Here is a 27,325-nt window from a genome sequence, read left to right as displayed (position 1 = left end):
AAGACAGAGAGGGAGAAAGAAACGGATGGGGTGGGGAGGGGAGATGCGGGGGGGGCGGGGGGGGAAGCGACACCCGGCAGCCTGGCTTGAATTTGATTTGAAGCATTTTGAATATATTTAACCCAGCTTTCCCCCTTGAATGCAACCCTGCCCCAAGTTTCAAAGTGACCGAAAAGTGACACCGGGCACATTTTGTTTCTTATTAATCTTACACATTGACAGTCTTTGTTAAATAACAAGGCGTGTCCTTCACCCAGCGACATTTTCATATTCGTTAGACGCGCTGACCTGAAGTTCACCTCGCCCTTGGACTTTGGAGTGGTTTTTTGTTTGTTTTTTTGGTCCTCCACGAGGCCTTTAACAGTGTCTTAAAAAAAATAAAATAAAATAGCGGGCAGGTTTTGGCCAGGTCACTTGGTAGTACATGGGGAAGAAACCTTAAAGGGTTGTGGGAGAAAAAATGTAAACGTTATGAAATGTAGGGACTGGATTTGTCCTTTGCTTCCTTGGAATCAGAAAAGGCCCTAAAAGGGTACTGAACGGGATGTCGGAGTTCCTATGGAGCCCAGCCTTACATAGTCGGTTCTTAGCACAAGAGGCGGAATACGGTGCTTCCCTTCCCTTCCCTTCCCCACCCCACCCCACCCCACCCCACCCCACCCGCACACACACGCACACACACCCCGCGCGCACGCACACACACACAAAGACACAGCAAAAGAAATAATATCAATTTTCTCCAAGGGCTCTGACTGTTTATGTTCTGTATATTTTCTGTCAACTGGTCTTTGAGAGGGATCTGGTTATCCAGGACTGTAATAAACACACTTCTAAAGAAGGGGAGGGAGCGAGCGGCTGGAATCTGTGTTAGAGAGAGGCTGAAAGGGATGATCCTTGGACGGGCCCACATTACGTTACACCAAACACCAGTGGTCTATGCTGCGTTGGAGGCAGGAACCGGAGATATATATGGGAATGCCTCCGCCTCAAGGTAACAAAAGCCCACTACGCGATTTGTATGTTGAAAAAAAAAAAAAAATGAAAATAGGAGAAACCAAGACTTCTTAAGGTTGCAGCTGGGACCCTTTTGAAAATACGCGGTGCTTGGAAAAACTCCTCCCCCCCTCCTTTCCGAAATACCACCTTGAATGGAAATAAAATGAATTGACGCAGAGATTAATTGGGTAATGAGGGAAAGGCCAGATTTTACTTCTCTGCCTTTTACAGAGATCTAATTCTTAAATAAAAACACACACACCCTAAATTTTCAGGCAAGGTGGAGTCAAAGGAGTATTGCCTTTGAAATAGATTCCGTTTATCTCTTTATAGAAAACAATGTTTAGTGAAACATTCCACCTTGCGATTTTGTGCTTCATATAATTTCGGCTGCACAAGGACCTGGGAGTAAGTCCCATTGGACACGATAGGTCTTACTTCAAAGTAGACATGAATAGGCTTCCACTGTACATTTCCAGATAGGCAATGCAATATTTCAAAAGGATGCAAAGTTAATTTTATACCGACATGTGTTTTCAACAGCGTGTTCTGGGTAGTATCTTCCCCATTTTGTGAATATGTCCACATTCCAGTTCAAATGCAGAGACATAAGATATTCCAGGAGAATTTCCAAAACCATTACAGCGATGAAAAACCAATCGGAACATACTGGAAATTTGTTTTCCAGTAACTCAATATATCTGACAACTTCCTGGCCTTTTATAATTAAAATAATATCTATTCAAATAAGCTGAAGTTTTCTATGTATTTGTGTATTTAAAAGCACTGATAAAGTTTTTTTTAAATTATCGATATTCTTCTTTTCTCCCATTTTTATTATATCTGAGTGGAAATACATTTTCTAGGTATTTGCTTAGTATTAAACCATGTACAATGCAATCTGATACCTGCCTGCTTAGAAGTAAGCCTCATTGAATGGAACTTACTCCCAGGTAAGTGTGTATAGGATTCATTGTAGTCTCAATAAACCTTTCTGTGAAATGTTCTGCATTTCTTAGCACTAAAACATAGAACTGCAATTCTGGGTCTGTTTTACTGGTGACACAATTAAACAGAAAATCCACTTCTAGAACTTGGAAATTAAGAGACTAACATGAGCAATTTTACTGAAAATAACCCAACTGATCTGTATTTATAAATAGATACCTTCCTATTTCCTAGAAAGAAATAGTTCTCCAAGCACAATAACACTTTAAAAAGAAAGATCCACTGAGAATAAAATATGGCCCCCAAAATATGAAGTTAAGATATCTTCTTTCTTTTTAAATATAGAATCTTAAAATTATTGTCATCAGTGCAGTTTTCATCTGTCATTTCTGAAGTTCCACTCAAAAGAAACACATCACTGGTCTACTGTAGTTTTGTCTCGCTTCTTATATCTTATCTTCCTGCTGCATTCGAAAGTGAAATGGACATCGTGCTCTGTCCATTTTCTCAGACATGATTATAAACTCGTGGGCAACCTTCTGTAACCCAATGAGGTAGAAATTCATTCAGGGTTTTCAGAGGAGTAGTCGTGTGAGCCTGTTGCAGCAAAACCAACAAAGAGTCTTGTGACACCTTAAAGACTAACACATTTATTCTGGCATAAGCTTTCGTGAACACTGTTCACTTCATCGGATGCATTGAACCCTGTAAGGCGTTTAACAGTGCAACCCTATGCATGTCTACTCAGAAGTAAATCCCACTGAATTCAATGGACCTTATTCCCAAGTAAATGTACAGAGGATTGCAGCCTTAGAGAAGTTAAAGACTGTCTGTCTATCTATCTATCTATCTATCTATCTATCTATCTACCTATCTATCATTACACAAGCTTTCCTGTCCTACAGCACACTTCACTGAAGATGAGACTTGCTATTATTAAATCAACGGGAATTGTCTGAATGACCATGATAGGATTCTCACTGCATCTTTAAAACATACTGGTGTTGTGTATGTGTGTGCGCACGCGTGTATGCTCTCATTTGTAAACGAAGGGGGCTGTGTGACTTAACACCCATGTTCACCTGATGCATCGGCCAGCCAACAATATTCAGGAGGGAAAAAAATGTGGTTTGATAATTCAAGATGAAATACAACCTGTATTACTCTTTGAAAAGAGGAATTTTGTATCCGTCCCTCAGTAATTGAGGTCATTCAGCCACTAGAGTTCACCTGGAGTCCATACTGTGATACACGCCTAACTCAAAGCTATTTTATCTTTTGTGTTGATAGTCAAGATCTTGGCTATAACATTGACATCAAACTCTGTCTAGGCGCATGACTAAGAGTGGTGCAACACGTAAACTTTTGACCCTCAACTTTTTGACCCTGAGTTGTTACGCCCTAACCACATAGATATACAAAAGCGACAACGCAGTGTCTGTCTCCCTAAAGGAGGCTTGTTTTCTTGTTTGTTTTCATGGCCTTGCTCTTTCCCGTTTGGCTTTTCTTGAGATTTTAAAAGAATGTGGATTTTAAAAAGAAAAGAAAGAACAACCCCAAAATCCCGTCCATCCTTGTAAGCGAATGCTAAAATCAATTTGCAAAACCCAGTCACCAGCGCTGGAGGAAAATGGCTTAAACTGAAAGGAGCTGTGTGATTTCCGTGGCAGGTGGGTAAGTTCTGGATGTGAAGTAGGCATAGTAAATGGGCGATTTATCCACCTAGACACTGTTGAGAGTTTGGTCATTTTACCAGGATTTTTGTTTTGCTTTTGTTTTAAATAAAGCAGCAGATCCAAAGGGTTTAAGAAGCCTTGCCCAGAGAAAGGCAAGTTGACTGTGAACTTGGTCTAAAGCGAGCTCTGCTGGCGACTCCTAGAGTGTGCAGATTTATCTTAGTTTCTGCATTTACTTAACCTGGCAATGAACTGCAAGGGGTGCCATTTATTATCCAGAGACAGACTTCACCTCGAGCAAGGACTGTTTCACAAAACTGCAATAATTACCCAATAACCTTCATAACAAATATTATTATTGAAAAGCCATTTCGGATGTTGGGGGTGGGGGTGGGGGAGGGGGAAAGAAAGGGACAGAGTCCATATGTTCCCTGGAAAGGGACCTCTCTGCAAAATATTGTGCCTTTTCTCTGTAATCCTACTGCATGCATGGGTTGCATCAATATCAGTGACCAATACATAAGCCTATGTTCATAGGGAAGTTCTGTTCAGGAGAAATCCTATACACTACCGAGAGTATTTGAATTTTGGAAAATTGTACTAATATAAAATAAAATAACGTATGTAAAATAGATGTTATGAGAGTAGACTTACTAGAAACACAAGGCAGAATTAGACGCAACAGAAAAACAGCTTTACTCCTTCAAGCTGAGGGGAGGGAGGGAGGGAAGGAAGGAAGGAAGGAGAAGATCTAATCCAGGAACTCAAAGTGCTAATCTTCTTGATATAAAAATGTGATGCTAAATGTTCAACAGATCAGGTGAAAAATACTAGCAATTTCACTCTTTTACAAATAGGGAAATTAACTTTTACATAATGGAACTAATAATTTTCCCATGATGCTTTGTAGTGGAGGGACACACGCAAACCTAGCTGTCATGTGACTTTCAAAAGCCAGTTTATGCTTTGAAGAAAGCGAAGGCTTCAACTTCCTTGCTATATACACAAAAGCTGAATACGCCTGGTCCTTACATCTCGTCTATTGAAGTATTTCTAATATTCAGAAGATCACTGTCGATTATTTAAGTAAAATAAACCATATACCCTTTAATGAATGAAAATGCAGTGATAAGGACAGTCACCACCACCTTCACCAGCTATGTTTACACTAAAAATAAATATATTCCAAATGCGGGTTTTTATGTTATGGAGTAATCTTTGTATTTATCAAGGTGCTGCTCCAAAACTAGATATACTTTAAAAAAAATAATCTGGGTTTTTAAAACTTCATATACATTCTTCAGATATTTCCCTTGGGCCTTGGATGTTTCTGTGTTCTTTTTGTTTTGGTACACTGCAATCCTATACACACTTACTTGGGAGTAAGTCCCATTGAACTCAAGGGGACTTACTTTTGCGCAGACATGGATAGGATTGCACTGCACATGTAGCAGACATATTTCTGACATTGCTCACAAAGCTGTATGTGTTCTCCCTCCTGTCTCTTAAATCACCCATCAGCCCATTCAGTCATCTAACAATGAGATGGTTCCTTGGCTGGATAGGTAGGTAAGTAGCTGCTCTGGTAAGACTAACAGAAATTCAGGTTAAGGAATCATGTTTCCCAGTTGAAAACTGAGATGAAGCCAGCCAGAACCCCCCTACTCAAACCTTAAGAACATATCTTTAAAAGTAAATCCAACTTATTTCAGAAGAACTTGCTTCCACATGCATGTGGATCACAGCCTTAAAACAGCCCCCATCAAAGATAATGGGATCGCACCACTTTATTCCAAACCCAGTGGGCTTAACCCATAGTTAGCTTTTCACAGAAAACTAACGTTAAATTGAAGTCCAGTTCATTTAAATAGCAGTAGATTTGCATCTCAACCTTAGAGACATTTTACCTGGAGAAATAATATCCCCTTGGATTCTAGGGCACTTACTTCCGAGTGCTTTAGGAACCCAGTAATAGTCCTACTGATATTAATGGACTTAGGTGAATGTAAAACTGGGTCCCTCTCTTAACTGAGCTGTGGATTAGTCTTTCAATCAGCTGTTTGGATTTCATAGACTGACATAGTATTAAAAGCTTTCCTTTTCTTGAAAAAACTAGCAGGGTATAGGCATGGACAACTAGTGTGTAGGTTTCTGCTCTGCTCTGAATTTTGCTACACATATAATTCTAGATATTTTTCAAACATTTTCAAACAATATTGTTAACTATTGAAGCAGTGTATAAGCAACTACCATGAAAATAACATAAAACAGTATTCGATTCTATATGATTAATTCTCCCATATAAGTTTAGACTGACCGAATAAACAACAACAATTATTTGTTTAAGATGCATTCTCCCCACATCCCCAGTATTGCTTATTGTATTGCCAATACTTTCTTCAATATTTAGGGAAATGTGGTACACACACACCCTCCATATTTACTTATTATGAGACTCAAGAAATGCGACAAGAAAAAGTTTCCTTTATCAGTGCATCTCTTTCTAAACAGCAGCTAGAATAGGGTGAGCTTCTATTATATTGCCAGACACCACTGAGAGTTTAACAGCATAATCCTATACATGTCTACTCAAAATTAAGTGCCATTGCAATGGGATTTACTCCAAAGAAGCTGGGTATAGGAGTACAGTTTAAGGATTGAGTCTATACTCACTTATCTGAGACTGAACTCAGTGGGGCTTATGTACAGGATTGCACTGTGAGAGACGAAAATGTGAGAGGAAAAAATCCTTTTACATGACAGAAGCCAAAGTCTACAAATGTAGAAAGGAATCTGATAGAGCCTACATGGAGTATAATATACGCAGATAACCAAATTCTTATTTAAGCAAGAATTTGGGAGATAAGCCATGTATTTACTGGACAACTTCAATATATTTGACAGATAATTCACTAGATAGATTCTTTCTTTTTAAAGACTTGGATTCAATCTTGCCAATCCTTATTCACCTGCACCTTTTTTTTCTTTTTTTTCTTGTGCTGCTATGGGCTTCCAAAGACATTACTTGCCTGAATAAAGCTCCTGTGAGTAAGGATTTCCAGGATCTGATGCTACAAAGAAAGAAAGAAAAAGAAAAAGAAGTGCAGCGGAAAAAGGGGAATGCTCTTTCACGCTTTCTTTCAACCCTGGAAATTCAAAGACTTAAAGTTAAATCCGGCCATAAACTTTATTGCTGAGTAATCACACTCTAGTGAGAAGAGTCTACTAAAAAAAAGAAAAGGCTGAAATAAACAGGCGGCTGGGGCCTACCCTACAATTGCCGGACAGTAAAAAAATTAAGATACCTAGATAAATAGGGTTATTTACTATCACCTATAAACCTAGACTGCTTTCCTAATTTTAAGAACTCTCATGGCATGTAGAATCTCCTGATGAAGTTTACAGTCACTTTGTTCATTCAGGAAAAAAGAAGAAGGAGCCAGCAGAAAAAAGAAGAAGGAGCCAGCAGAAAAAAGAAGAAAGGAGCCAGCAGAAAAAAAGAAGAAAGGAGCCAAACACGTAGGTAGGACTCGACAGTAACTGTGGAGGTTGTGTATCGCACAGAGTACATAGGCATACATAGGTAGCTATGTTCTGGAGGAGAGAGAAGTCCAAACTAATCCTATATATTTAGAGTCATACTTGGAGCACCTTCCTTGTTCTTACAGGTAAAAAAGTTCACCCAGTTGGAAAAGGACTGCTACATCAATTACCACCAACCCACTCCAAAGAGCAGGATGCCCACTCTTCTATAGCCCCAGATCCATGCTTCTTTTAAGAATCGCCTGCGGACTCTGCCCCTCAATAAACACATTCGTTGGAAACTGAAAAGTTCATGAAGCAAAGGAAGCCATTATAATTTGCAGTAGTCAAAGTAATTAAAGTTAGGCCTCAAAATCCATCTCTGCCAAAGTCACTTATTGTGGTTTGCTTGGATTTGACTGATAAAAAAAATATCGGGTTAACTACTGAGGCCTTAGAATTAAAAAGGAATTCGGGGTGGGGGAACAGCCCCCTCCCTCTCTCTTTAAACGTGCGTTTGTAAGAGGTTATCCTACTACCATTTAGAGTCACTGTGACAGTCCTAAAAACCAGGACCAAGGCAACGACAGTCGAGTTCTCCGCTGTACAAAGAAACTTAAGCAACTTGTACACAAAACTTACCTTAACTTGCAATGAGTCATTTTTTCACAGAGCATTTGAGAACTTGGGGAATAGATACTTCTGTACCTAAACCTGACAATTTGAATGACCAGGAGGCACACGTAGCCTGCAAAAGAGTCAAATGAAGTCCAGCGTCAGTGTGATTATATGTTATGGGGTATATAATGTTGGATGACAACTCCCCAAAACCATAAAACTTACTTTAATGGCACCACGTGACTTTTTATAGCCAGTGAGCCTATCTGTCTGTGCTATGGATGATTTTACGATCTAATTCATAGACAAAACCCTATTCATTTGGCACCCAAATGTCATATAGCCGGAACTGGGGCTTATAAAGTTTACTGTTTTATAACTTTTAAGGGAAGACAGCAATGTAACTCGTCTGTAAATGTCCAGATCTTTAGTTACTCTTAGAAGCTCAGAAGAGTTAACCATTCAAGCCCTGGTGGGGTAAGTAACATTTTTCTAGCAAAACTAACTGTGGCAAAATAAATAAATAAATAAATATTTTTAATAAACCCTTCCTCAATATCTTTTAAGAATGCACAGTGAAGAGGTGGGTGTGTTTATTTATTTATTTATTTATTCATTCATTCATACATTCTCACGTTGGATGGTTCCTATAGCCTCAGTGGTTCTCCCCCCCCCCCCGCAGATCTATATTTCTTTAGTTACAAGGATAAACCCATAGAAAGAGAAAGCAGGTTCTAGAGACAATAATGTTTTGAAGAAAGCACAGACTTTTTTTTTTATAAGGGAAAGAACTGAAGTTTGGGGTATTCCCCTCCTGCAAAAGGGAAGTGGCTGTGGATCTTGTAACCCCCAAGTGAGAACTTAGTTGTGCCTTTATTATTTTCAATAGGGGTAGTTTCTTTTCCGACTTTGCTCTAGTCAGAGAGATGGAGGAGGCAATACAGCTCCTTTGGGGTACAAACCAGATCACCCACAAAAGGAAATAAAAGGGGGGTGGAGAAAGAAAGGGGGAAAACCCTTACAATAGAAAGTTTATTTTTCCAGTCAGTTATTTAAAAAAAAAAACATTTTTTAAAAGCCGATCACATTTGCTCAAACAGCCAGAATTCGACTCTATCTGTAACTTTGTTCACCAAAAAAACCCACCCTCCAACAAAAAACAAACAAACAAACAAAAACCCTACACGTTACTGAAGCTGCGCTTAATAAAAGCCACTTTTAAGAGTTCGTGCAAAGAGTCATATACAAAGGCACAGCAAGGACATACTGTCTGGAATCACAGTTTTCGTCACAGATTCACTATTCACTACACGTTAGGACACGTTCAGTTTGTATTTCATCATTTCACCTCTACAACAGCCATTAATGACACAGGAATTAGATAGGTAGTTTTTGATTGGAAATCTTGGCCACAGCTTGGAGCTATACAGACATTGACACTTTCGAACACACATGCACAGTTAAGCACGGCGAGTGCAACACAGAGAGAACACCGGGGGTAAAACAGGACTGGGGTGGGGGTGAGGGGAGAAAGGGGGAGAGAGAATGGGGGAGGAGGGAGAAGATTTCTCTCCTTTACTCTTTTTGTGTGTAGGGTTTTTTCCCCCCCTTTTTACAGTTACTTCAAGTAACACCACTCGCTTCATATAAATAAGTTAAAACATCTACTTTTTTTTCAAGACAAAGGCATTCAAGACAAAGAAATGCACGGGAAGCAGATCTACTGGTAACACGCGCTAGAGAGGCTTAATTAAACAGGCTCATGATTAAAAGATGTGATAGGGAGCGTCTCAAGCCTCCCAGGGAAGTTGGAGCAAGTCAACGTGGGAGAGGGAGAGAGAGAGAGGAGAAAAAGGAGAGAGAGAGACTACTGACATTCCACGCAGGGTCAGCTCATATAATACTGCTCAGTACTTGTTTTGTTTTTGTTTTGTTTTGTTTTCCGGGGAAGAAGAAGCAGGGCTGGGATTTCTCTTAAGGGCGAAAGGCTCCTCCTGCCGCTGCCATACTCATGCTCTTCAGCTTGTTATCCTTTTTCCATTTCATACGCCTGTTTTGGAACCAGATCTTGATTTGTCTCTCTGAGAGGCAAAGAGCATGTGCTATTTCAATCCTCCTCCTGCGCGTCAGGTATCTATTGAAGTGAAACTCTTTCTCCAGCTCCAGGGTCTGGTAGCGGGTGTAAGCAGTCCGAGCCCTTTTCCCTTCGGGCCCCCCTATGTTGTCTGCAACAAGAAAAGGGAAACGGTTTAGACTTTGAAAACAGGGACGACCCCCCGCCCCCCGGCTCCTGATTCTCCAGTCTCTCTCTCCCACCCATCTAGTTCCTTCTCATGTTTGTATGTAAAGTTGGGAGAAATGCTCAACAAGTACCTCCTGCTCCCCCCGCTCCCCATCATTCCCCTTCCTTTTCCTTAAATCAGTTCACAGCAATAAGTTTAAATAGCCTCTTATTTGACTCTTTTTATAATCAGTGGCTGGTGAATTTAATCACAGGGAAGCACAGTGGGGGAGGCATGCACCCCGATCATTAATATATTATTACTTTGCAACTAAATCTCCCATTGGTTTCAAGAGAACTTACTTCGTCCTAATAAAAGGCTTACGGTCGTGAAGTTTCGACTCGGCTTAGAGTGGGCAGTGGGGCACGAAAGGCAGGCAAAACACCACCACCACCCCTTCGACGAAGTTCCATTCCCACTCCTGATTTAAAACATACTTTATTTGGGAGTCAGTCCTTTTGGTTTCAAAGGAATGATTTCCAAATCAATGTATTGAGGATTGCAGGACTAGCCTCCCCCATTGTCGCCCCCCCCCCACCATCTAGTCTCTCCTCTTAAGTTTTCTCTCGACTTCCTTCCCCCTCAGCGAAATCTTGCTCTTCCCCCTCCCGCGCAAGCATACACACACACACACACACACACTATTTGCTCAACTTCTTTGATATAATTAGTAACGGTGTTTTTCACTGGACGGTCCTCGTCATAAATTACAGAGGCTGACACACACTATTCAAGATCTCTCTCTCTCTCTCTCTCTGTGTGTGTGTTTCTCCCCCCCCCCTTTAAATTACACCTCAACAGTCCTGGGGACTTGGAAGAGTTCTTACAAGAGGATGGCTCACCCTACCCTGATTTCCAGGACTCCACTTTTGCCTTCAACTGCACAGCCCTTTCCAAGAGGGGCAGTGGCTCCCTCCGGATAGACCACAAGAACACACACAGACACATACCGAGACAGACACACACAAACACACAGAGGACCAGGCACGTTTCTTGTAACCCCCATTTCCCATTTAGCAAGCAACGTTGTGTGTGTGTGCGTGTGCGTGTGTGTGTGTCCCTCCGCTCGGTGTCTGTCTGTCTCGCTCGCTCGCTCGCGCGCTCTCGCTGTATATTATAATCTGGGCATGCTTTTACCATGGCTTATATGCAGTTTTCTCATCCAGGGGTAGATCTGGGGCTGCGGAGGCTGTTGGGCTGTGCTTGGGTCGTTCTGCTGCGAGGTCGCCCGCTCGCTGGTGGCCGGAGGGTCCTCTTCAGTGCCAGGCGACGTACTTGGCCCTTCTCTCCCTAGGTGGGTGTTGCCGGTGCTGGTGGTGCTGGTGCTGCTGGTGGTGCTGGTGCTGGAGGTGGACGAAGTGCTGGCCGGGTTGGCGGCGGAGTTTTTCACCCCGCCGTGGTGAGCGTCGCCGCTGACAGGCGAGGTGGCCACGGCGGCGGCGCAGGGCAGCGGGTCAGGCGGAGGCGAGTGGGTGGCCGCCGCCCGGCTGGCGTACCTGGCCTCGGGGGCGGCGTTGGCGGCGGCGGGGTAGGTGCCACGAGCCCTCTCGGCGGGCCCCCCTGCCGCAAAGTGGCTGGAAGCCGAGCGGCCGACGCTGAGGTCCATGCCATTGTAGCCGTAGCCGCCGTACCTGCCGGAATGCATGCTGGCGGATTCCCTGAATTGCTCGCTCACGGCACTAGGATCTCCATAATTATGTAAGGGGTAGTCCGGGCCATTTGGATAGCGACCGCAAAATGAGTTTACAAAATAAGAGCTCATTTGTTGTTGTTGATTTTTTTGGTTGGGGTTTTTTTTTTTTTTTTTGGATCGGGGGGCTTGATTTGTGGCTCTTTGCTTCGGTTTTTTGGTGCGTCTATAGCACCCTTGCACAATTTATGATGAATTATGGAAATGACTGGGACATGTACTTGGTTCCCTCCTACGTAGGCACCCAAATATGGGGTACGGCTTCATATCACGTGCTTTTGTTGTCCAGTCGTAAATCCTGCCTGATGACCTCTAGAGGTAAACTCGTGCACTAAATGGGGGAGTTGGGAAGATGCTGGAGGGCTGGGGCGCGTGCCCGGCGCGCGAGCCCGCCGCCAGCTCCCGACTGTCAGTCGGCCTCGTGCGCCACCCTCTGGAGACAAGCTAGATCTTCACCCTTCCCAGCCAGGGGCTACAGCAAGGCCGGGGTCGAATTGGGGTTACAGCCCATTATAGCAAAATTATGGCATCTCTCTCACAGTTCCATTAGTATGTACCAATTGTTAAGGGCTATCAGTCCCAGATCAGAAAACCACCAAGAATGCAGAAGCGTCAGGAAAATATATTCCTCCTTCTGTTTTCAATGGGATCCCCCTGCTTCTTTTTTTTTGGTCATTCTGCTAGAGATTCTTTTTTTAAAAAAATCATCAAAGCAAAAAAACACAACACTTTAGGTGACTTGGGTGCCGGGAGAGGTTAATGAATCTTTAAACCAATTGGAGAGGGGAAAAAATCCCAGCATTCTAGCAACAATTACTGTGGTATATATCCAGGCACTTAAAAAGGTGGGGGATAAAGTAGAGGCATCCATCCACATGTATTTAAGATCAGTGCCGATTTCAGAATTCCCTTCCTCTAGTATTCATTTAAATAGGTTACAGGAAAATACAGTATCATTTTATGAGGTTTGCCATGGCATCTTGTCTCCCCCCACTTCCCCCTTTGCATAAATATAATCTGGCAGTGATCTTTTGATGGGAAGATTTTCACTATTTCATTTTTATTCACATTCAGAGACACCGCTCGAGTGGTATATCTTTCATAGTATCAATAAAGGAAAATAAAAAGGTATTCATGTTTCCATATATACATAGTGGATGCCAAACAGCCATATGTGTATATAGGAAGATTTTTTGCTGTAAAGTAAACTGTGCCTTCTTCTGCCCCTTTCATCACATAGCATATAATACCAACCTTTCATATGCATTATTGCGGTTTAAGAATTTAACAAAATATGAAGGGGAGAGGAAACATCTGTGATTCAGTATTTTCCCTACTGCTACTTTGAACTTGGTCAATAGTACTCAGAAATCAAAATGACACTCCATGGTCAATGAATATGAATACGATGGTCAATATATACTGTAATATAAATCCTAATAATCTGCTTGCCTGGTGTTACTTTAAAAAGTGGATGGTTTATTTACCAGTTTTTAAACTGGAGGGTTTATCTTTAAAGTGGGGTTTGTTTCCAGTATTCTGACCCTTTAAAAAGATTTGGATAATTAAAAAACAAAACAAAATACCAAATATCTGGACACTTTGAAAAATACATAGTGAATCATCAACACTTCAAAATTTCTTTTAAAAAGTTATACCTCAATATTGTCATTCCTCTTTCCCTTTTTGAGGGAATTATGTATTTAAATTAATTTATCATATATTTAGAACATATGTTCAAAGAAACACATCCCCCCTTAACTCGTAACATTTTAGTGCCATAAAGTTGCCATGATGGTCACTATTTAAATAAATCCCATTGAAATCAATGGGTCTTATTTTCGAATAAATGGGTTCAGATCTGAGGTGAAAAGGAGTAGAACAATGACCAACAATGTATCCCGAGTTAGCAACAAAGACATAATTAAGAAACCTGTACATCTCTGGCTGTTCTAGAATGTGGAGGTTTACCTTTGAATAAGCAACTGGCCTTTTCTTGTGCCTACAAACCACACAATCAAATTACAGTTTTTTATGCAAATATTGATGTTCCACTTCAACATTTTCTCTCCCCCATGCCCATTTTCTTTTATTAAAAAAAAAACAAAAAAAACCTCAGCACTTTAAATATCCTATGCTATAGTTTGGTGACCTATGTACATCACGCACTTCTACAGTCAGTTATATTGATAAAGAAATTCACAGTTAATTGCAAATATATAGATAGATTTATAAATATGAATATATTTTAATCAAGCCTTTGAAAATAATTGGAACAACAACAACAACCATCACCACCTAAGGGATTTTACTTGAAGGAGGAACATAACTGGGAGGCGTGGGGAAGAGGAAAAAGCTATTAATGAAAGATCTGGTAACTTCTGTTAAGCATTATTTACTCCCCTGTTTTTTCCTCTGATTCCTCGCCCGGCTGGGTGGAATTAATCAATTTGCTTTCTTTTTTCCACTTCATTCTCCTGTTTTGAAACCAGATTTTAATCTGTCGTTCAGTGAGGCAGAGGGAGTTTGCAATCTCAATCCGTCGCCTTCTGGTTAAATATCTGTTATAATGGAATTCCTTCTCTAACTCTAAAGTCTGGTATCTGGTGTAGGTTTGTCTGCCTCGTCTGCCGTGAGTTCCATATACTGTACCTATGGAAGCAAAGACAATATGATCTCAGCTGAACAGGCCTTCATACTTCCAATAAACAAAGAATCAAGAAAACGGCTTGGAGCTCTGTCAGCTGTTTTCTCCCCCTTCCTTACATAAGGACATAAGCTCATTAGCGCCTCTCCGGGATTTAATATTTCTCAATAATTTTCAGTTTATAATTTGGTAGCAGAATCTTGAGATCCAAATGGCTGTAATGACATGAAATAACAACTAGAGTTCACATTGCCCTCAGCACCCGAATTCCCTCAAAGAGTACACAAAATGGGCACAAACGTACGTTGTTCTGTGTGTGCGATGCGCCGGGGAGTGTGTCACTTTTTAAGTCTCTCTGTGGAATCTGCAAACACTTAGGCTATAATCCTAGACCAAATTACCTGAGAGTAAATCCCATTGAACTCAATAGGACTTGCTTTTGAGTAGACACGTCTAGAATTGCATTGTTCGAGTTCTTAGTTGCTATCCAGCCAAAGTTAAGCTCTTTTAAAACCCATTGATTTTCAAAGGAACATACAAACATGTACATTGTTTAACTCTCTCCTGCTTAAAATAAGTAGGATTTGAGAGATCTTAGCATTGGCTGGATTGTGTCCCATAAAAATAATTAATCAAACTTCGGGAAACCGACACCAGATCCCAAAGTAGTTATTTGCAAGCCCCACTTGATTTTTAGTAAACCCTACTTCCCAATAACTGTTTTTAGGATGGCAGCCTAGATAATAAAATATATAACATCAGGAAAAGTAAATACATTTTACTATACATCCTTAAAGCAAGAAATGTATTCTAAGATGAGGTAATGGCTGCAGTACAGTACAACAACCCTACGAGGAAGGAGGTGAGCTTACTTTAGGAGAAAAAAATTAAGGAAAATGCTTTTGGAGGTTAAATTGTCTGTCTGTCTGTCTGTCTGTCTCTCTCCCCTTTAAACTTCCACTTTAAGAAAGACAAAGGATTAAATTCTGATGCATTGGAATCAATGGGAGTTTGGCTATTGATCAAGTTTCCTTTTTTCCCCTCCCCTCCCCCACATGATTTGTGTGTGCGCGGATATTACGGGGAAATCGTGCATTCAATAGCTAATACTTACACACTAATGAGTGGGTGAAGGGAGGGGGGAAAGCGTGTCTGTCTTACAAATGTATTGAGCAGTCAATACAGAGGGCATATTTCTTTGCATCCGTCTTCGGCTCTTATAGAAAGGGGAGCTTCTTTGGGGATGATGATGATGATGATGTATTATTCCAATACTAATAACATTTACTTGGAAGTAAATTATATTCATTCTCATGGAACTTGCTTCCAGGTAAGTTTGTTTGGAATTACAGCCTTTATCTGCTGACTCAGACTTGAAACGATGTGTGTGTGTGTGTGTGTGTGTGTGTGTAAAAACGCATTCTTCTTCAAGGTAGCCCTCCAAGTATCAGGTTGAAGGAGAACCTGGGAAAGATTCTGAGGGTACCCTCTGGCTTGAAGGTGTAATTGCTCTTCGTAGGCAGCCTGAATAAGATCGATTTCCCCCCTTCTTCCTCTTCGTCCTCCTCCTCCTCTCTCTCTCTCTCTCTCTCTCTCTCTCACACACACACACACGCCCCCCCTCCCCTCCCTCCCCTCCCCCCCTCAATTCTTGGTGGCATCCCAATGACTTACCAGCACAAGAGTTCATCCTCTGCATCCAGGGATAAACAGGGCTGGTGTACTTCCGGTCGCTGCCTCCCTCGTTTAGGATTTTGGGTGGCCCGCTCTCGGGTTTGTACTGCTGGTCAGAGGCAAAGGAGGGCAGATAGTCCCCAGGGTGGCTGACCCTTGGCTTGCCACTGCCGGAGGGCGAGGAGGCGCCGCCCAGGTCCTTGTCCGAATAGAAGCAGGAGGCGCCATAGTCATAGGATGCCCGGTTGCAGGCGATGACCGTGTTGGTGGACTGTTGGTAGAAGCAAGGTGAGGAGTAGGTCTTGTCCTGCAGACTGCTGGCCCCATAAGAGGCTGGGAAATGCCTCAGAGCCTCGTAGCCAGCCGGGTAGAGGGGGATCTGCCCGAGGAAAGACTCTTGCCCATTAGGCAAGCTCCCCGGGAAAGTGGGATTCACAAAATAGGAACTCATTGACGCTCCCCAGGTCCCGGACTCGTGATTTGTTGTGTATTAGTACATCTGGCTATAACTATTAGTAGTCATCCAAGTGGTTTGTTTCTGGATGGCCGAGCGCCAAAAGCGGCAGCAGCAAATAGCACCAGCTGACGGCTCGGCGGCCAATGAGAAGGCGGCGGCGGGCCTTCTCCCCTGGGACCCACCGCCACCGAGCCAGCAAAGTTACAAACAACACCCCCCGCCTCCGCCGCCGCCGGAGCCCGGCAGATGGATGGCAACTCGCAACCAGCACCTACCTTCCACTGTGCCAAAACCGGGGTGGGGGGGGGGTCGGAGAAGGCTAACCGCTAAGGAATTGGGTGTGTGCGCGCGCGCGCGCGCGGGGGGAGGAGGTGTGTGTGACGGTACAAATGAATGAATAAATCAAAGGGGGAACACCGATGGTGCAGCACACCCCCAGCGCACAGCGCATCTGGGAGCTGCAAGCAAAGAGGCACTTCTGCAAAGTTAGGATGGGCAGACTGAGGGCATGCCCATGGGCACCCAGGAAATTCCCCACCCCACCCCGCTCATTCTCCGGCCAATTCCCTACACCCCGTCCCGGCAGATAAAATCAAGACAGCCCGTGGATGGTATGGTGGGGCGGGGAGAGAGGGAGAGAGAAGGGACATGCTCAAAATGAGAGGATCTGTTCTGGATTCTAATTGTTTTTAAACACAAAAACAAAACACACGCACAAAGAGATAACCTCAATTAAACGCGTTAATTCCGTCTCTGGGCCTGATTCAAGGGGAATAAAGTAAGTCATTCATATAAGGCTTCCCAAATGTTTCCCATCAGAACACACTGAGCAACTGTAATTTCGCCTCCTTTATTTACTTAGCAATAAAACAGTGCTTTCTCGTTTTCTTGTCTTTTTCTTCTACCCGCTCTGTGGCTAAGGAAAAGGATCTCGTCTGTTGATCCAGATAATTTAATCGTAGATCAGGAGCTGGACAGGAAGCGGTGGTCTCTCCACATAATAGTGGTTGTCGGTGCTGTTAGTTTGTTGGCAGTGAGTGTTTTGAAGTTAGTCCTCTGGAAATCTCCTAAGGGTGGTATCAGTTGCTCTGAAGAGACGAATGCATTCTAGTAAAAACTGACATGTTTCTGTTCTTGGCCTTTTTAACTCACCAAGTAATAGATGTGCAACTTTTGTCTGTTGTTCTTTCCATCTGGCAATGGAATAATAATAATGCGGATCTCTCCCACCTCACCCCCGCCAAATCACCCAAAGCAAGACACACACACACGCACACACACACACACACACACACCACCAACTTTATCAAGTAGGGCCCGAAGAAATTGCTTTCTTAGGCTACAACTTTTCATCATTATATGATTTGGGTTTTCATCGTTGGACTGTGGCAGATGGGTTTTTTTGAATTTTTTCCAACGTGGCTGTAGTTTCAGAACAGGAAAAACGATTCTAGATTCAGTGCTGAAGTTCTAAAGATCCATATGTTTAATAGTGCAAGCTAGACATGTCTATCCAGAAGTAATTCCCACTGAGTTAATTGGGCCTTACTCCCACATAAATGGTCATAGGATTGAAGCCCAGCATATCTTTTCTGTGCCACTTGTTCACCTAGTTCTCACACTTCCCTCACTGTCTGCTTTTAACATGCTCGACTTTTTTGAATGGGCGCTTTAATAACTGGCCCTCAATTGGGCTGAAAGCCGTGAGGTTTGTTCCTCCTGTAAGCTGGTAAGTTTCATTTCCGGAGTCCGATTATGGTATCTATAAAACAGCAGTAAGTTAAAACATCCGCCCCCAGCTCCCAATCGTGTGTATTGTTTGTGTCACTAACTGGAGTTTCACAAGGAGCTCTCGATTGCCTCCGACAATGAATCCCCCCACCTCCAAAGGACTCCTTCTGTCTTCCTCCCCTAAAAGGTAACCTATAAATGCAATTGTCAGCACGAGGAGGGGGGATGCATAGATATAGAAACAGAAGATGGACCATTGCTGAAAACAAAAATAAATTGCTTTTCAAAGATTTTACAATGCAAAAACAAAAACCGGTGTTAATATACATCAGCATACATAGAATCTAAAGGCAAACGTCCATACAGTTCAAGTACAGGTAACCCCTCTCCCACCACATTGTCTGTACTTTTAAGAGATCATGGCTAGATTTTAGTTTGTTTTAATTCGTAAAATACTACTCCCAATCATCATGTAAATATGAGCAGCTAACAAACATTTGGACAGTAGGAAAAAGCATCTGTAAATTTAACGCAATAAGGAGAGAATCTCCCTGAACTTTCTTTTAAATTGTTTTTTTCCCCCACCAGTAGTAAAACAAATCAGATTTTTAAAAAAACAAAACAAAACCAGGAAAGTATATACGTGCTCACCAGATCTCCAACTAGGTTATCTAGCAAAGTGCAACTCAAAAAGATAAATAAATAAAAATAAAATCCTAGTTGCCATCGAAGGAATAATATTAAGGTCTGTGAATAGTAGAGCCCTTTCCTTCCAGTAGAATTTCCAAGACCCACATCTGCTACGCAGAAGCTTTGCCAAAGACTGCACCTTCTCAAATGAACCCAGACAAGCGCCCCAAGACACATTCCTAACAGAAGCAAGGTAAACAGCCCGAGTGGTCCCATTTAAAACTACACATGCAAAACTCCCAAACTCTTTAAAATAGTAGCATCCATTGATTTAAAACGTGTGACTACCACTTTAACAATGCAAGGGTCTCCCCATTCCTCCCCCCTCCCCTTTCATTCAATCGAAGCCATAAGTCAAACAAAGTTAGAATACAGGTGCGGAGGGTAGTTACCCTCTTAAGCTTAAAAGCTCCTTTCTCCTAAGATATAAATCCACTTACAAATCCTTCTCATGTTCAGAGATGTAACAGAAAACAACCTTTAGCTAACTGCCGCTAATCCAAACAGATCTCTCAATCCCAGCCATTGTTTAGATTGAACGTGTGTTAGGAACCCTCGTAGAATAGCCTTCCAGCTCACCCAGCCAAACGTTCCGTTCAGTAACATTTCCAGGGTGTCTCCTTCCCCAAACCCCACAGAACTGTGAAACCTCGAAATAGTCTTAAAGGGACAAGGTTTGCTAGAGGCAATTGAAGACCGGTATTGCTGTTGTTTTTAATTGAGTTTTCTAGTGGTAAGGAACCCGCTCGGGTTTATTTATTTATTTTACTGGCGGTTGCCTCTGGCCCTCTCTGGACTTAGTACCTCCATCAACCACACAGTGGCAGTACGGAGTAGGCTGTTCTTGGCAATAAATAATCCGACATTCACTGCAGTTGCAGTCAAGCAGATACTGCAATGCAATGCACACGTAATTCTTTATCAGCTCGGAGAAGGAAAGAAACACACACACAGAGAGAGAGAGAGAGAGAGAGAGAGAGAGAGAGAGAGAGAGAGAGAGAGAGAGAGAGAGAAAACCAGTCTTTGCTCATTTTTAACAACGGAAATGAATTTAAAAAGTAGGAACATTTTAAGAGAGTAGAATCCTGCGGGGGGGGGGGAGCCATTTGCAAGAAACAACATAAAAGAAAGAAAGAAAAGAAAAGAAACCATACAAAATTACCCCTACGATAATATTGTGTCCAACTATTACCACCACGGCACACCGCCTATTCCAGCTATAAGATAATCTGCCGTTATTTCATTCACCTATCCCCAAAAGCTGCATTTTGAGGAGCTGGAGAAAGCTTTCTTAATGCATTAAATCCTCAATTGTCATGACTGAATAAACCACATTTCCAGACTCTGAAATGGCTATAATATTATCTAGCCTCCGAACAGTATACAGTACACATTCATACTGTAGACACTTCTGCATGTGAATATCAAGCAATCCAATGCATAACCTGATGTTACTCGAAATTAATCTCCACATAAAATCCAAAATGTGATAAGCTGTCAAGGTTCTTATTTACAGTCATGACCTTATGGACATTTTTAAAAAAACCTCTTCGTAATAACAGCCACAAATTAAACATGAAAAGACAAAATGAGTATGCGTAGTTATGTCCACCTTATAAACATGCCAAATCTGTGATTCTAAGAATGCAGCATTTAATTAGATAGCATCTAAAAATCTACCATAGCTTAAAAATATAACCTATTATGAAACAAATCGAGTTCAACAGTGTTAAAATGGCATGGCTACAGACTCTTTAGTAGAAGTCCTCTGATTTGTATGCCCACGGCACAGTCCAGTTTCCACTGGTACAATCACACAATCATTGGCTGATCAACATTCTGCCTATGTATATACGTCTGTGTGTATGTGTAGAGAGAGAAGTTTATGTTCCAGCCTGTATAATATAGCAAGGTTTGCTCGCTCATGCTCGTGTTCTCTGCATTTCTCACCTTTAGGTTCTGGCTCGCGGGAGCCCCTGCTACTTTGACAACTGTCGCTTTGGCTGCACCGGAGACGAATCGCCCTCCTTTTGGTGCCAGAAGAACCAGGAAATTAGCCAGGTTGCGAGTTGAAAATCTGCCACTCCAGCGCTTTGAATCCAATATGCCACACCTTCCGGCGGAGGAACTGGAAATTGCCATCCAAGAAGACCTGTGTTCTAGGCGGCCGCCTGCGCTGAACCTCCATACACTCGGCTCCCTATTGACTTACAAAGGACAAATGAAAACCGGGGGTAGGGGGGGGGGGCTGAAAAGCCAGAGAGATCCGAAGCAGGACAGAGCTGAGCAAAAGAATGCAGCTCTATTCTCGCCAGGGAAATTATAAAAAAGTTCATGTTCACGGTTACCATCCACATGACTGTCGGCAACCAATGGAGAACCCGGACCACTCATAAAGTTGTATTGCAAAGTTGTAAATTTTCATAAACAACAACGGATTTATGGCCCTTTCCTCATCACTAAGAAAGAGGCAGGACTTAGAGAGGCGCCATTTTACCAGAGAGGCAGCCCTAGATTTTTAAAGGACCCACAGTTTGGACTCTCTTTTTCTTTTCTTTTTTTGGCATTAAAACTACGGTAAATGCATTTACTGCACTGTAGAGAATCTGCCTTACTCCTCTTACCACCTTTATTAATCTTGCCTTTTACAGCTTTCTTTACATTCAGTCTTGCTTTAAAAAGAAAAAGAGACTTGATGATAGGGGAAAATATTTGGAAATATGCCCAGGAAGGGGGTTGTGTATGTGTTCCATCTTTTTCTTAATTTGGCGTTCTGAAGGCTACTGTACACCGTCCAGCTGCTCCTAAACCCGCCCCTGTTCAAGCATTTGATCTGAGAAATTTCATCTTGGCACTGGCTCTCGCTCTCTGCCCTAGATACGGATTTCCACCTACCCCGCAGAAGAGGCTTTTAAACCCAATATTTAAATTCTTCTGGTTTGAAGCTTAAGATAGGCTCTATTCTCATTGAAATACATCTCATAGAATAACTCTGGACCTGTTTTCGGGATCAAGTGACAATCTTATTCTACCGTATCAGGCGGCTTAGGTTAAGCAAAATCATCTATCTTTATCCCGTTATGCTACAAGGAAGAAACTCTTCGAATCAACGGATATTTCACCCACGTAAGAATCGGCGGTACTTCCTAGGTGCCTATTAGCCCCTCACTTACATTCATACTCCAGGGCAAATTACTCTGGAAGTAGGACTGGAATAGCCTTGCCTTCCAAGTATTAGGGCTAGTAGAGTGGCCCCATTACGCTTAATTCCTGTGGATTATTTATTTGCTCTGGAATTTTGCATTTGGTTGTGTATGTGTAGATGTATTTGACACTCTTCCCTGATAAAGAGAGATGATTCATTGTCAACAAGCATTTTTATTTCTGTGTAACATAAAACACATTGAACATGGGCGATACACGAAAGCACCTCCAAAGAGAATTCACACACATACTCCCCTGTCTAATTTTAACACGAAATACCTCAATGTTCACAATGAACACAGCGAAAAACACATTGTAACGTACAATTTATGGATAAAGTTTAGCCAAAACTTTCAAGGCAGAATTTATTTATACAGAGTTCTTAACAATGCATCATGCTACAAAGTTACTGGATTAAAGACAGATTTCCCAACAGATGAGATGGCATATTATACATGAGGGCAAAGACAACTGAAAGAGCCAAAGTTTAATTGCAATATACAAGATTTGTTAACTGTATGAAAGTTAACACTCTTTCATACCTAACATATTCTGGAAATAGGATGAGGGAATAGAGGGGTACATGGAGTTGTTTTAATTCACTTCTTAACAAACAAAATCAGTTACATCAAGCAGAACTCTATAAAAACTTAAAACAAAACATCTAACCGATCATCAAGAGCGCAATACAAAAAGAGGCGAACCCGCTTTGTACAGTCCTTGCGATGATTTGCCTCATAAAACTTGGACTAGTGAAGACTTGAGAAGAAAGCTTACACCACAGCATATGGTTTTTACTTAATAACAGCCTTGGAATAAATATATTATTTTAAACTTTAAATTATACTCAGCAATACTCTGCACCAAAGCCTATAGCAGAGCTAGGAAGGCCTCGCTGTTTTCTTTTATGCCTTCTTCTCTGCGCTTCAGGTCCTACACGAAAGTCACATTAGCATTACCTTCCTCTTTTTCATTAATAAAATACAGTATAATTTTGAAGATAGGTAGGTGGAGCTAGGTAATAGGTAGTTTTGAGAATAGGTAGTATGAATCGCTGTAGTTGAGTGTAGTGGTTTATTCATTGTTCTTTTTCCCCCAAGGATTTTTCTCCCTCCCCTTCCCACCCCCGAAGTATTTAAACAACAACAAAACCCCCAGCAACTGGAAGTACATAGATGTTCAGTGTAAATTAGGTAGTTTGAGTGTGAGCCTAATGCACTTATCCCTTAGGGATTGATTGGGACCAATACAGTCAGGTAGTTTATTTCGAAGTTCACTTACATGGGCCACTTTTCTTTTCTGCCCCTTTCGTGTGCAAGTAACGATTTTACTGTCACAAATACTAGTAAAAACTATCTACAACAACAACAAAAACAACAGGCTTGGATGACCAAACCCAAACTGGATACCCGGTGTTCTAGTGAGAATTTACTTCTAATTTACAGAGAGAGTGGTCTAGGATTTTCTGGGGATACAGAAAGCCACTCAAGGAGTTTCAGCTCCCCCCTCCCCACACACACGCACACTTATAACTGGAAATAGCCATTATAAGGGTCTTTGTATTTGTATTTCAAGAGAGCGTTTACAACTGCCACGCGCAAACAGAATGGGAGAGCTGGGGAGGGAGAGCTGGGGGGGCTACGGTCGGGCTGGTTTGTTTTCATTCCGCTCCCTCCTCCTCCTCTTCCTCCTCCTCCTCTATCTTCTCCACAGAGGCTGATCCCGATGTGCTGTCGTTGGCCGCCGCGGCGCCACCGGAGGTTTCTTCTTTATGTTCCTTCTTCCATTTCATGCGTCGGTTTTGAAACCAGATTTTGATCTGCCTCTCCGTCAAACACAGGGCATGGGCAATCTCTATCCGCCGCCGCCGGGTTAGATAGCGGTTGAAATGGAACTCTTTCTCCAGCTCCAGCGTTTGGTAACGGGTATAAGTCTGGCGCCCTCTCTTCCGATCTGGACCTGAAGGAAGGAGAGGGGTGCGGGGGGGGGGGCACGGAGAAGAGAGGGGCATCATCGAAGTTAGAGCACCAGGAAATGAAGACAACTCATCTGAGAAGGGCTGGGAATTTACAAACAGTCAACATACCAATGGAATAGATCTTCCTATTTCCGCTCCCCCCCCCCCCCCGCCACCGTCCTCCCCGCTGTCCTCGCTCCATCCCTGACAAAGGCGGTTTTTGCTGAATATCGAGCGCCCGAGCCCAGAAACGGCGATTTACAGGGCAATCCTATACAGTGATTTCCTGGGACTCACTCCCAGGAAAGTGTGCACAGGGCTGCAGCCCTACAACTTAGGCGTGTCTACTCATGAGTAAGCCCCACTGAGTTCAATGGGATTTTCTCCCAGGGTAAGTGGGCTAGACTGACTTATATGCCCCCAAGCAAAAGAGAAGGGGGGAGGGGGAGAGAGAACAGACCTCTCGATTTTTAACCCATAATTTAAAAAACAAAACAGGGAAGGGCCGGGTGGCTGAAAGAAACTCTGTAGGCTGCTCCTTCACAGCCCAGACTCCCATAGACAGAAGCACAGTGTCCGGGACTTAGAACTCTATTTAACATCAGTTAAAATAGCATGTTCATCCCTGTGCTGGATAATAATGTGCAGAGAGAGGTTTACATGGCTCCAAGAACCCCTTCCTTTCCTGCATGCTTCGAACATCCTACCCTTCTGGAAAGGAAAAGCAAATAAAAGGAAACCACACGGCTGAGCTCGATCCACGAGTAGAAGGGTCCTGCTCCCCTCGAACATTTTCTCTCCACCCCCACGCGGCACGCCACCCCTTTTCTCTTTCCCTTCCCCACCCGATGTCCCTTTTCTGCCTCTACAGGCGAGGAGACGCGAGGAGGGAGCCCTTCGCCATGTGGTTCTCCCCGGGCACCTTCGCCACCACTTCCCTGTGGCACCGACCAAAAGCCAACCCAGCGCTCCAATTCCGTAGCAAAGTGGAGTTAAATAAATTTACGAGGCTAGAACCCATTAATTGGGCAATAAAAAGTTTTATGAGGCTCATTTACATACAATGCCACGGGCTTCCTACCAATGGCGCCTCTGCCGTAATTAAAAGCAGAGCGGCAGGCGCGCTTTTTCGCGTGGAAGTTTGCTTACTCCGCGTCGACTCTGCCTGCCTGCGATCGCTTTCAGTTCGTCCCCGGTTGTTGCTGTGGTTTCTCCCTCCCCCTTTTTTTTATTTCCCCCCCCCCCCTTCCCCATACCTGAAGACCTCATCCAGGGGTATATCCGGAAATTACTCTCAGCCTGGCTGTGCAGGTTGCTTTCCTCCGCTTTCTCACAGCTGGATTTGGTTAAGTCATTGCAGAGGACGGGAATGTTCTGATCAAAAGAGGAACAGTGCAAGTTGTAGGCATCTGAGCCCAGGCTGTATCCGGAAGAGAACGGATTTTGATATATGGTACTGTTCACATTGTACAAGGCAGGCATGGAGGAGGTGAACGCGCTAGCGCCTGGTCCATAGCCGCTTCTCTGGGAGTTGGTAGCAAAGGAGCAAGACGTAGGCTCTGCATTTTGGAAGAGAGAAGCAGCCCCCGTCGTATATTTGCTAAAAAGAGCGTTCACATAATACGAAGAACTCATAATTTTGACCTGTGATTTGTTGTCCGGTAGGCTTCGGTGTCGGTTTTACGAGGTAGCGTGATATATGATAACATTACACCCCCAGATTTACACCAAACCCCATTTTCTTTTGGACTGAGCTGCCTCCACCACGTGACCAGTCATATGACCCCATCCTCCAATCTGCTCCTGCATCACAGGTGGTATAGATCAGGGTAGCTCACGAGGTCCTATAATGGAAGGGGAAGAGGGTCAGATCGATGTCTACCGAATTAAAAGACAAGGGAGACTTTGGCGTCCAGGCTGCCACACGGCCGATGGCATTTCGCGGGCTCCCAATCAAGCGGAGCGGGCGCGAATAAACAGAGAAGGATTTGGCTCTGATATGAGACTTAAGACCAGTATTTTGAAACGTGAAGCTTTCTGTTTTCTATTACTCCCTCTCTCCCTCCCTCTCTGTTCTTCTTCTTCTTTAAAAGGAGGGTGTCCCTCCTGTTCTGTTCCCCGATTTCTCCTCCCCAGTAATATTTTCTGTACACTTCGAAAGAAATGACAAAATTGATTCCGGGTTTCAAGTGTTGACCTTTGCTCGCTTTTCTCGATTCGTATAATTCTGAGTAGTTGTTCTCTTCCATATGGGGTGGGGGAAAACACAAAAATCTCGTCCATAAAAATATTCCCATTCAGTGAACTAAAACCACACGGTTCTTCCCTCACATACACACACACCCCGACAGATATGCCACCTTCACCAGCGCGCGCGCGCGTGTGTGTGTTTGAGAGAGAGAGAGAGAGAGAGAAATGATTCTGTAAATCATGCACGCATTTTTTTTTTTAGGAGAGGAAATAGTGGAATACACATACAGTCACGCATATGCCATGGCCAGCGGTGTATATCTGTGGGAGGTTTCCTAATTTGCCAGCAGATTTGCTAAGATATTGACACACTGTTCTTGGCTAATTGCTTTAGGAGAGATGAGTGAAGGTTTATTTTAAAAAATGCTGTTTCATTTCTCTTCCTCTATTGCCAAGTACTCAGCTTCAGAAAGAGGGACCCTGGGATGTCTAGATGTTCCGGAAGAGAACGGATAGATGGAGAGATGTCTTTCAAGGTGTCTAGTCAAAAAGCGCAAAGACACATGTCTGATTTTGCCCGTTCCCGTTATTCCAAGAAGGACTAAATCAAGAGACATTTTATTGTAACTCTGCAGCTGGTATGCCTTTCCTAGCACGGATTTGTTCTATCTAATAGCATAAATTCTTCACCCACCACCATCACTACTCCCCATATTTGTTTGTTTTTCAACCTAAATCCAACGAAAAATATATTTTTTTTAAACCAGCAACACGGATTTTCAGCACCTTCAAAAATCGAAATCTCTTTGAATAGGGCTGAGATACTGGAAATAATTGCCTTTTCCGCTCCGCCAGTAAACACGTACCTCCGGCGTCCTTCTAGTCTGGTGGCGATGGCCCTTGTCTTCCCCCAGATCAGCATCGGGCTCCTTGATTTCTAAACACTCAGCCCCCACCTAGCAATAAGACCGCATCCCATTGAGGATGTTGTACCGTACCCTTCCTTTAAACGGATCGTAAAATGAGTTTCCTTCCCGCAGACT

The 27,325-nt window shown here is 42.9% G+C and overlaps 3 protein-coding genes across 4 annotated transcripts; all 3 read right to left on the bottom strand.

Moving 5' to 3' along the window:
- Window positions 1–1,183: 1,183 nt before the first annotated feature.
- HOXA5 (homeobox A5) lies at window positions 1,184–11,888 on the bottom strand. Of its 2 annotated transcripts, XR_014792346.1 has the most exons (4): window positions 11,180–11,888; window positions 9,636–9,985; window positions 7,785–7,890; window positions 1,184–2,541 (listed from the first exon to the last, which is right to left on the bottom strand). XR_014792346.1 is itself a non-coding variant. In XM_084858508.1 (2 exons), exons 1-2 carry the CDS (start codon window positions 11,802–11,804, stop codon window positions 9,735–9,737), a joined length of 876 nt encoding a protein of 291 aa, XP_084714634.1. In that variant the 5' UTR covers window positions 11,805–11,888; the 3' UTR covers window positions 8,787–9,734. The 2 variants fall into 2 exon arrangements, 1 of the variants encoding a protein (XP_084714634.1); XM_084858508.1 differs by lacking the exons at window positions 1,184–2,541; window positions 7,785–7,890 and having other exon boundaries at window positions 8,787–9,985.
- Window positions 11,889–13,950: 2,062 nt separating this feature from the next.
- HOXA6 (homeobox A6) lies at window positions 13,951–22,292 on the bottom strand. The gene is made up of 3 exons (XM_084858509.1): window positions 20,882–22,292; window positions 16,054–16,324; window positions 13,951–14,384 (listed from the first exon to the last, which is right to left on the bottom strand). The coding sequence occupies exons 1-3, from the start codon at window positions 21,071–21,073 to the stop codon at window positions 14,128–14,130; spliced, it is 720 nt and encodes a 239-aa protein (XP_084714635.1). The 5' UTR covers window positions 21,074–22,292; the 3' UTR covers window positions 13,951–14,127.
- Window positions 22,293–22,297: 5 nt separating this feature from the next.
- On the bottom strand, window positions 22,298–25,800 carry HOXA7 (homeobox A7; the record flags this gene model as incomplete). The annotated part of the gene is made up of 3 exons (XM_084858510.1): window positions 22,298–24,094; window positions 25,349–25,651; window positions 25,737–25,800. Coding segments are annotated over 3 exons (666 nt in total), but the record flags the coding sequence as incomplete, so codon positions are not given.
- Between the last annotated feature and the right edge of the window lie 1,525 nt (window positions 25,801–27,325).

This window comes from Heloderma suspectum, chromosome 5, assembly GCF_057233095.1.
Source record: "Heloderma suspectum isolate Gila_16-S chromosome 5, 16-S_ref, whole genome shotgun sequence".
NCBI classification, from domain to species: Eukaryota; Metazoa; Chordata; class Lepidosauria; order Squamata; family Helodermatidae; genus Heloderma; species Heloderma suspectum.
This window is presented reverse-complemented; position numbering and strand designations above follow the sequence as displayed.

What these genes read in the sequence shown, in the direction of transcription:
- HOXA5 (XM_084858508.1), bottom strand. Translation starts at nt 11,804, where the DNA reads ATGAGCTCTTATTTTGTAAACTCATTTTGCGGTCGCTATCCAAATGGC. An exon ending in AAAACTGCATATAAGCCATG is followed by an intron (nt 9,986 to 11,179) that starts GTAAAAGCATGC and finishes TTCTTGTTGCAG; the next exon opens with ACAACATAGGGGGGCCCGAA.
- HOXA6 (XM_084858509.1), bottom strand. Translation starts at nt 21,073, where the DNA reads ATGGCAATTTCCAGTTCCTCCGCCGGAAGGTGTGGCATATTGGATTCA. An exon ending in CCGCGAGCCAGAACCTAAAG is followed by an intron (nt 16,325 to 20,881) that starts GTGAGAAATGCA and finishes TTCTACCAACAG; the next exon opens with TCCACCAACACGGTCATCGC. An exon ending in GAGGATGAACTCTTGTGCTG is followed by an intron (nt 14,385 to 16,053) that starts GTAAGTCATTGG and finishes TTGCTTCCATAG; the next exon opens with GTACAGTATATGGAACTCAC.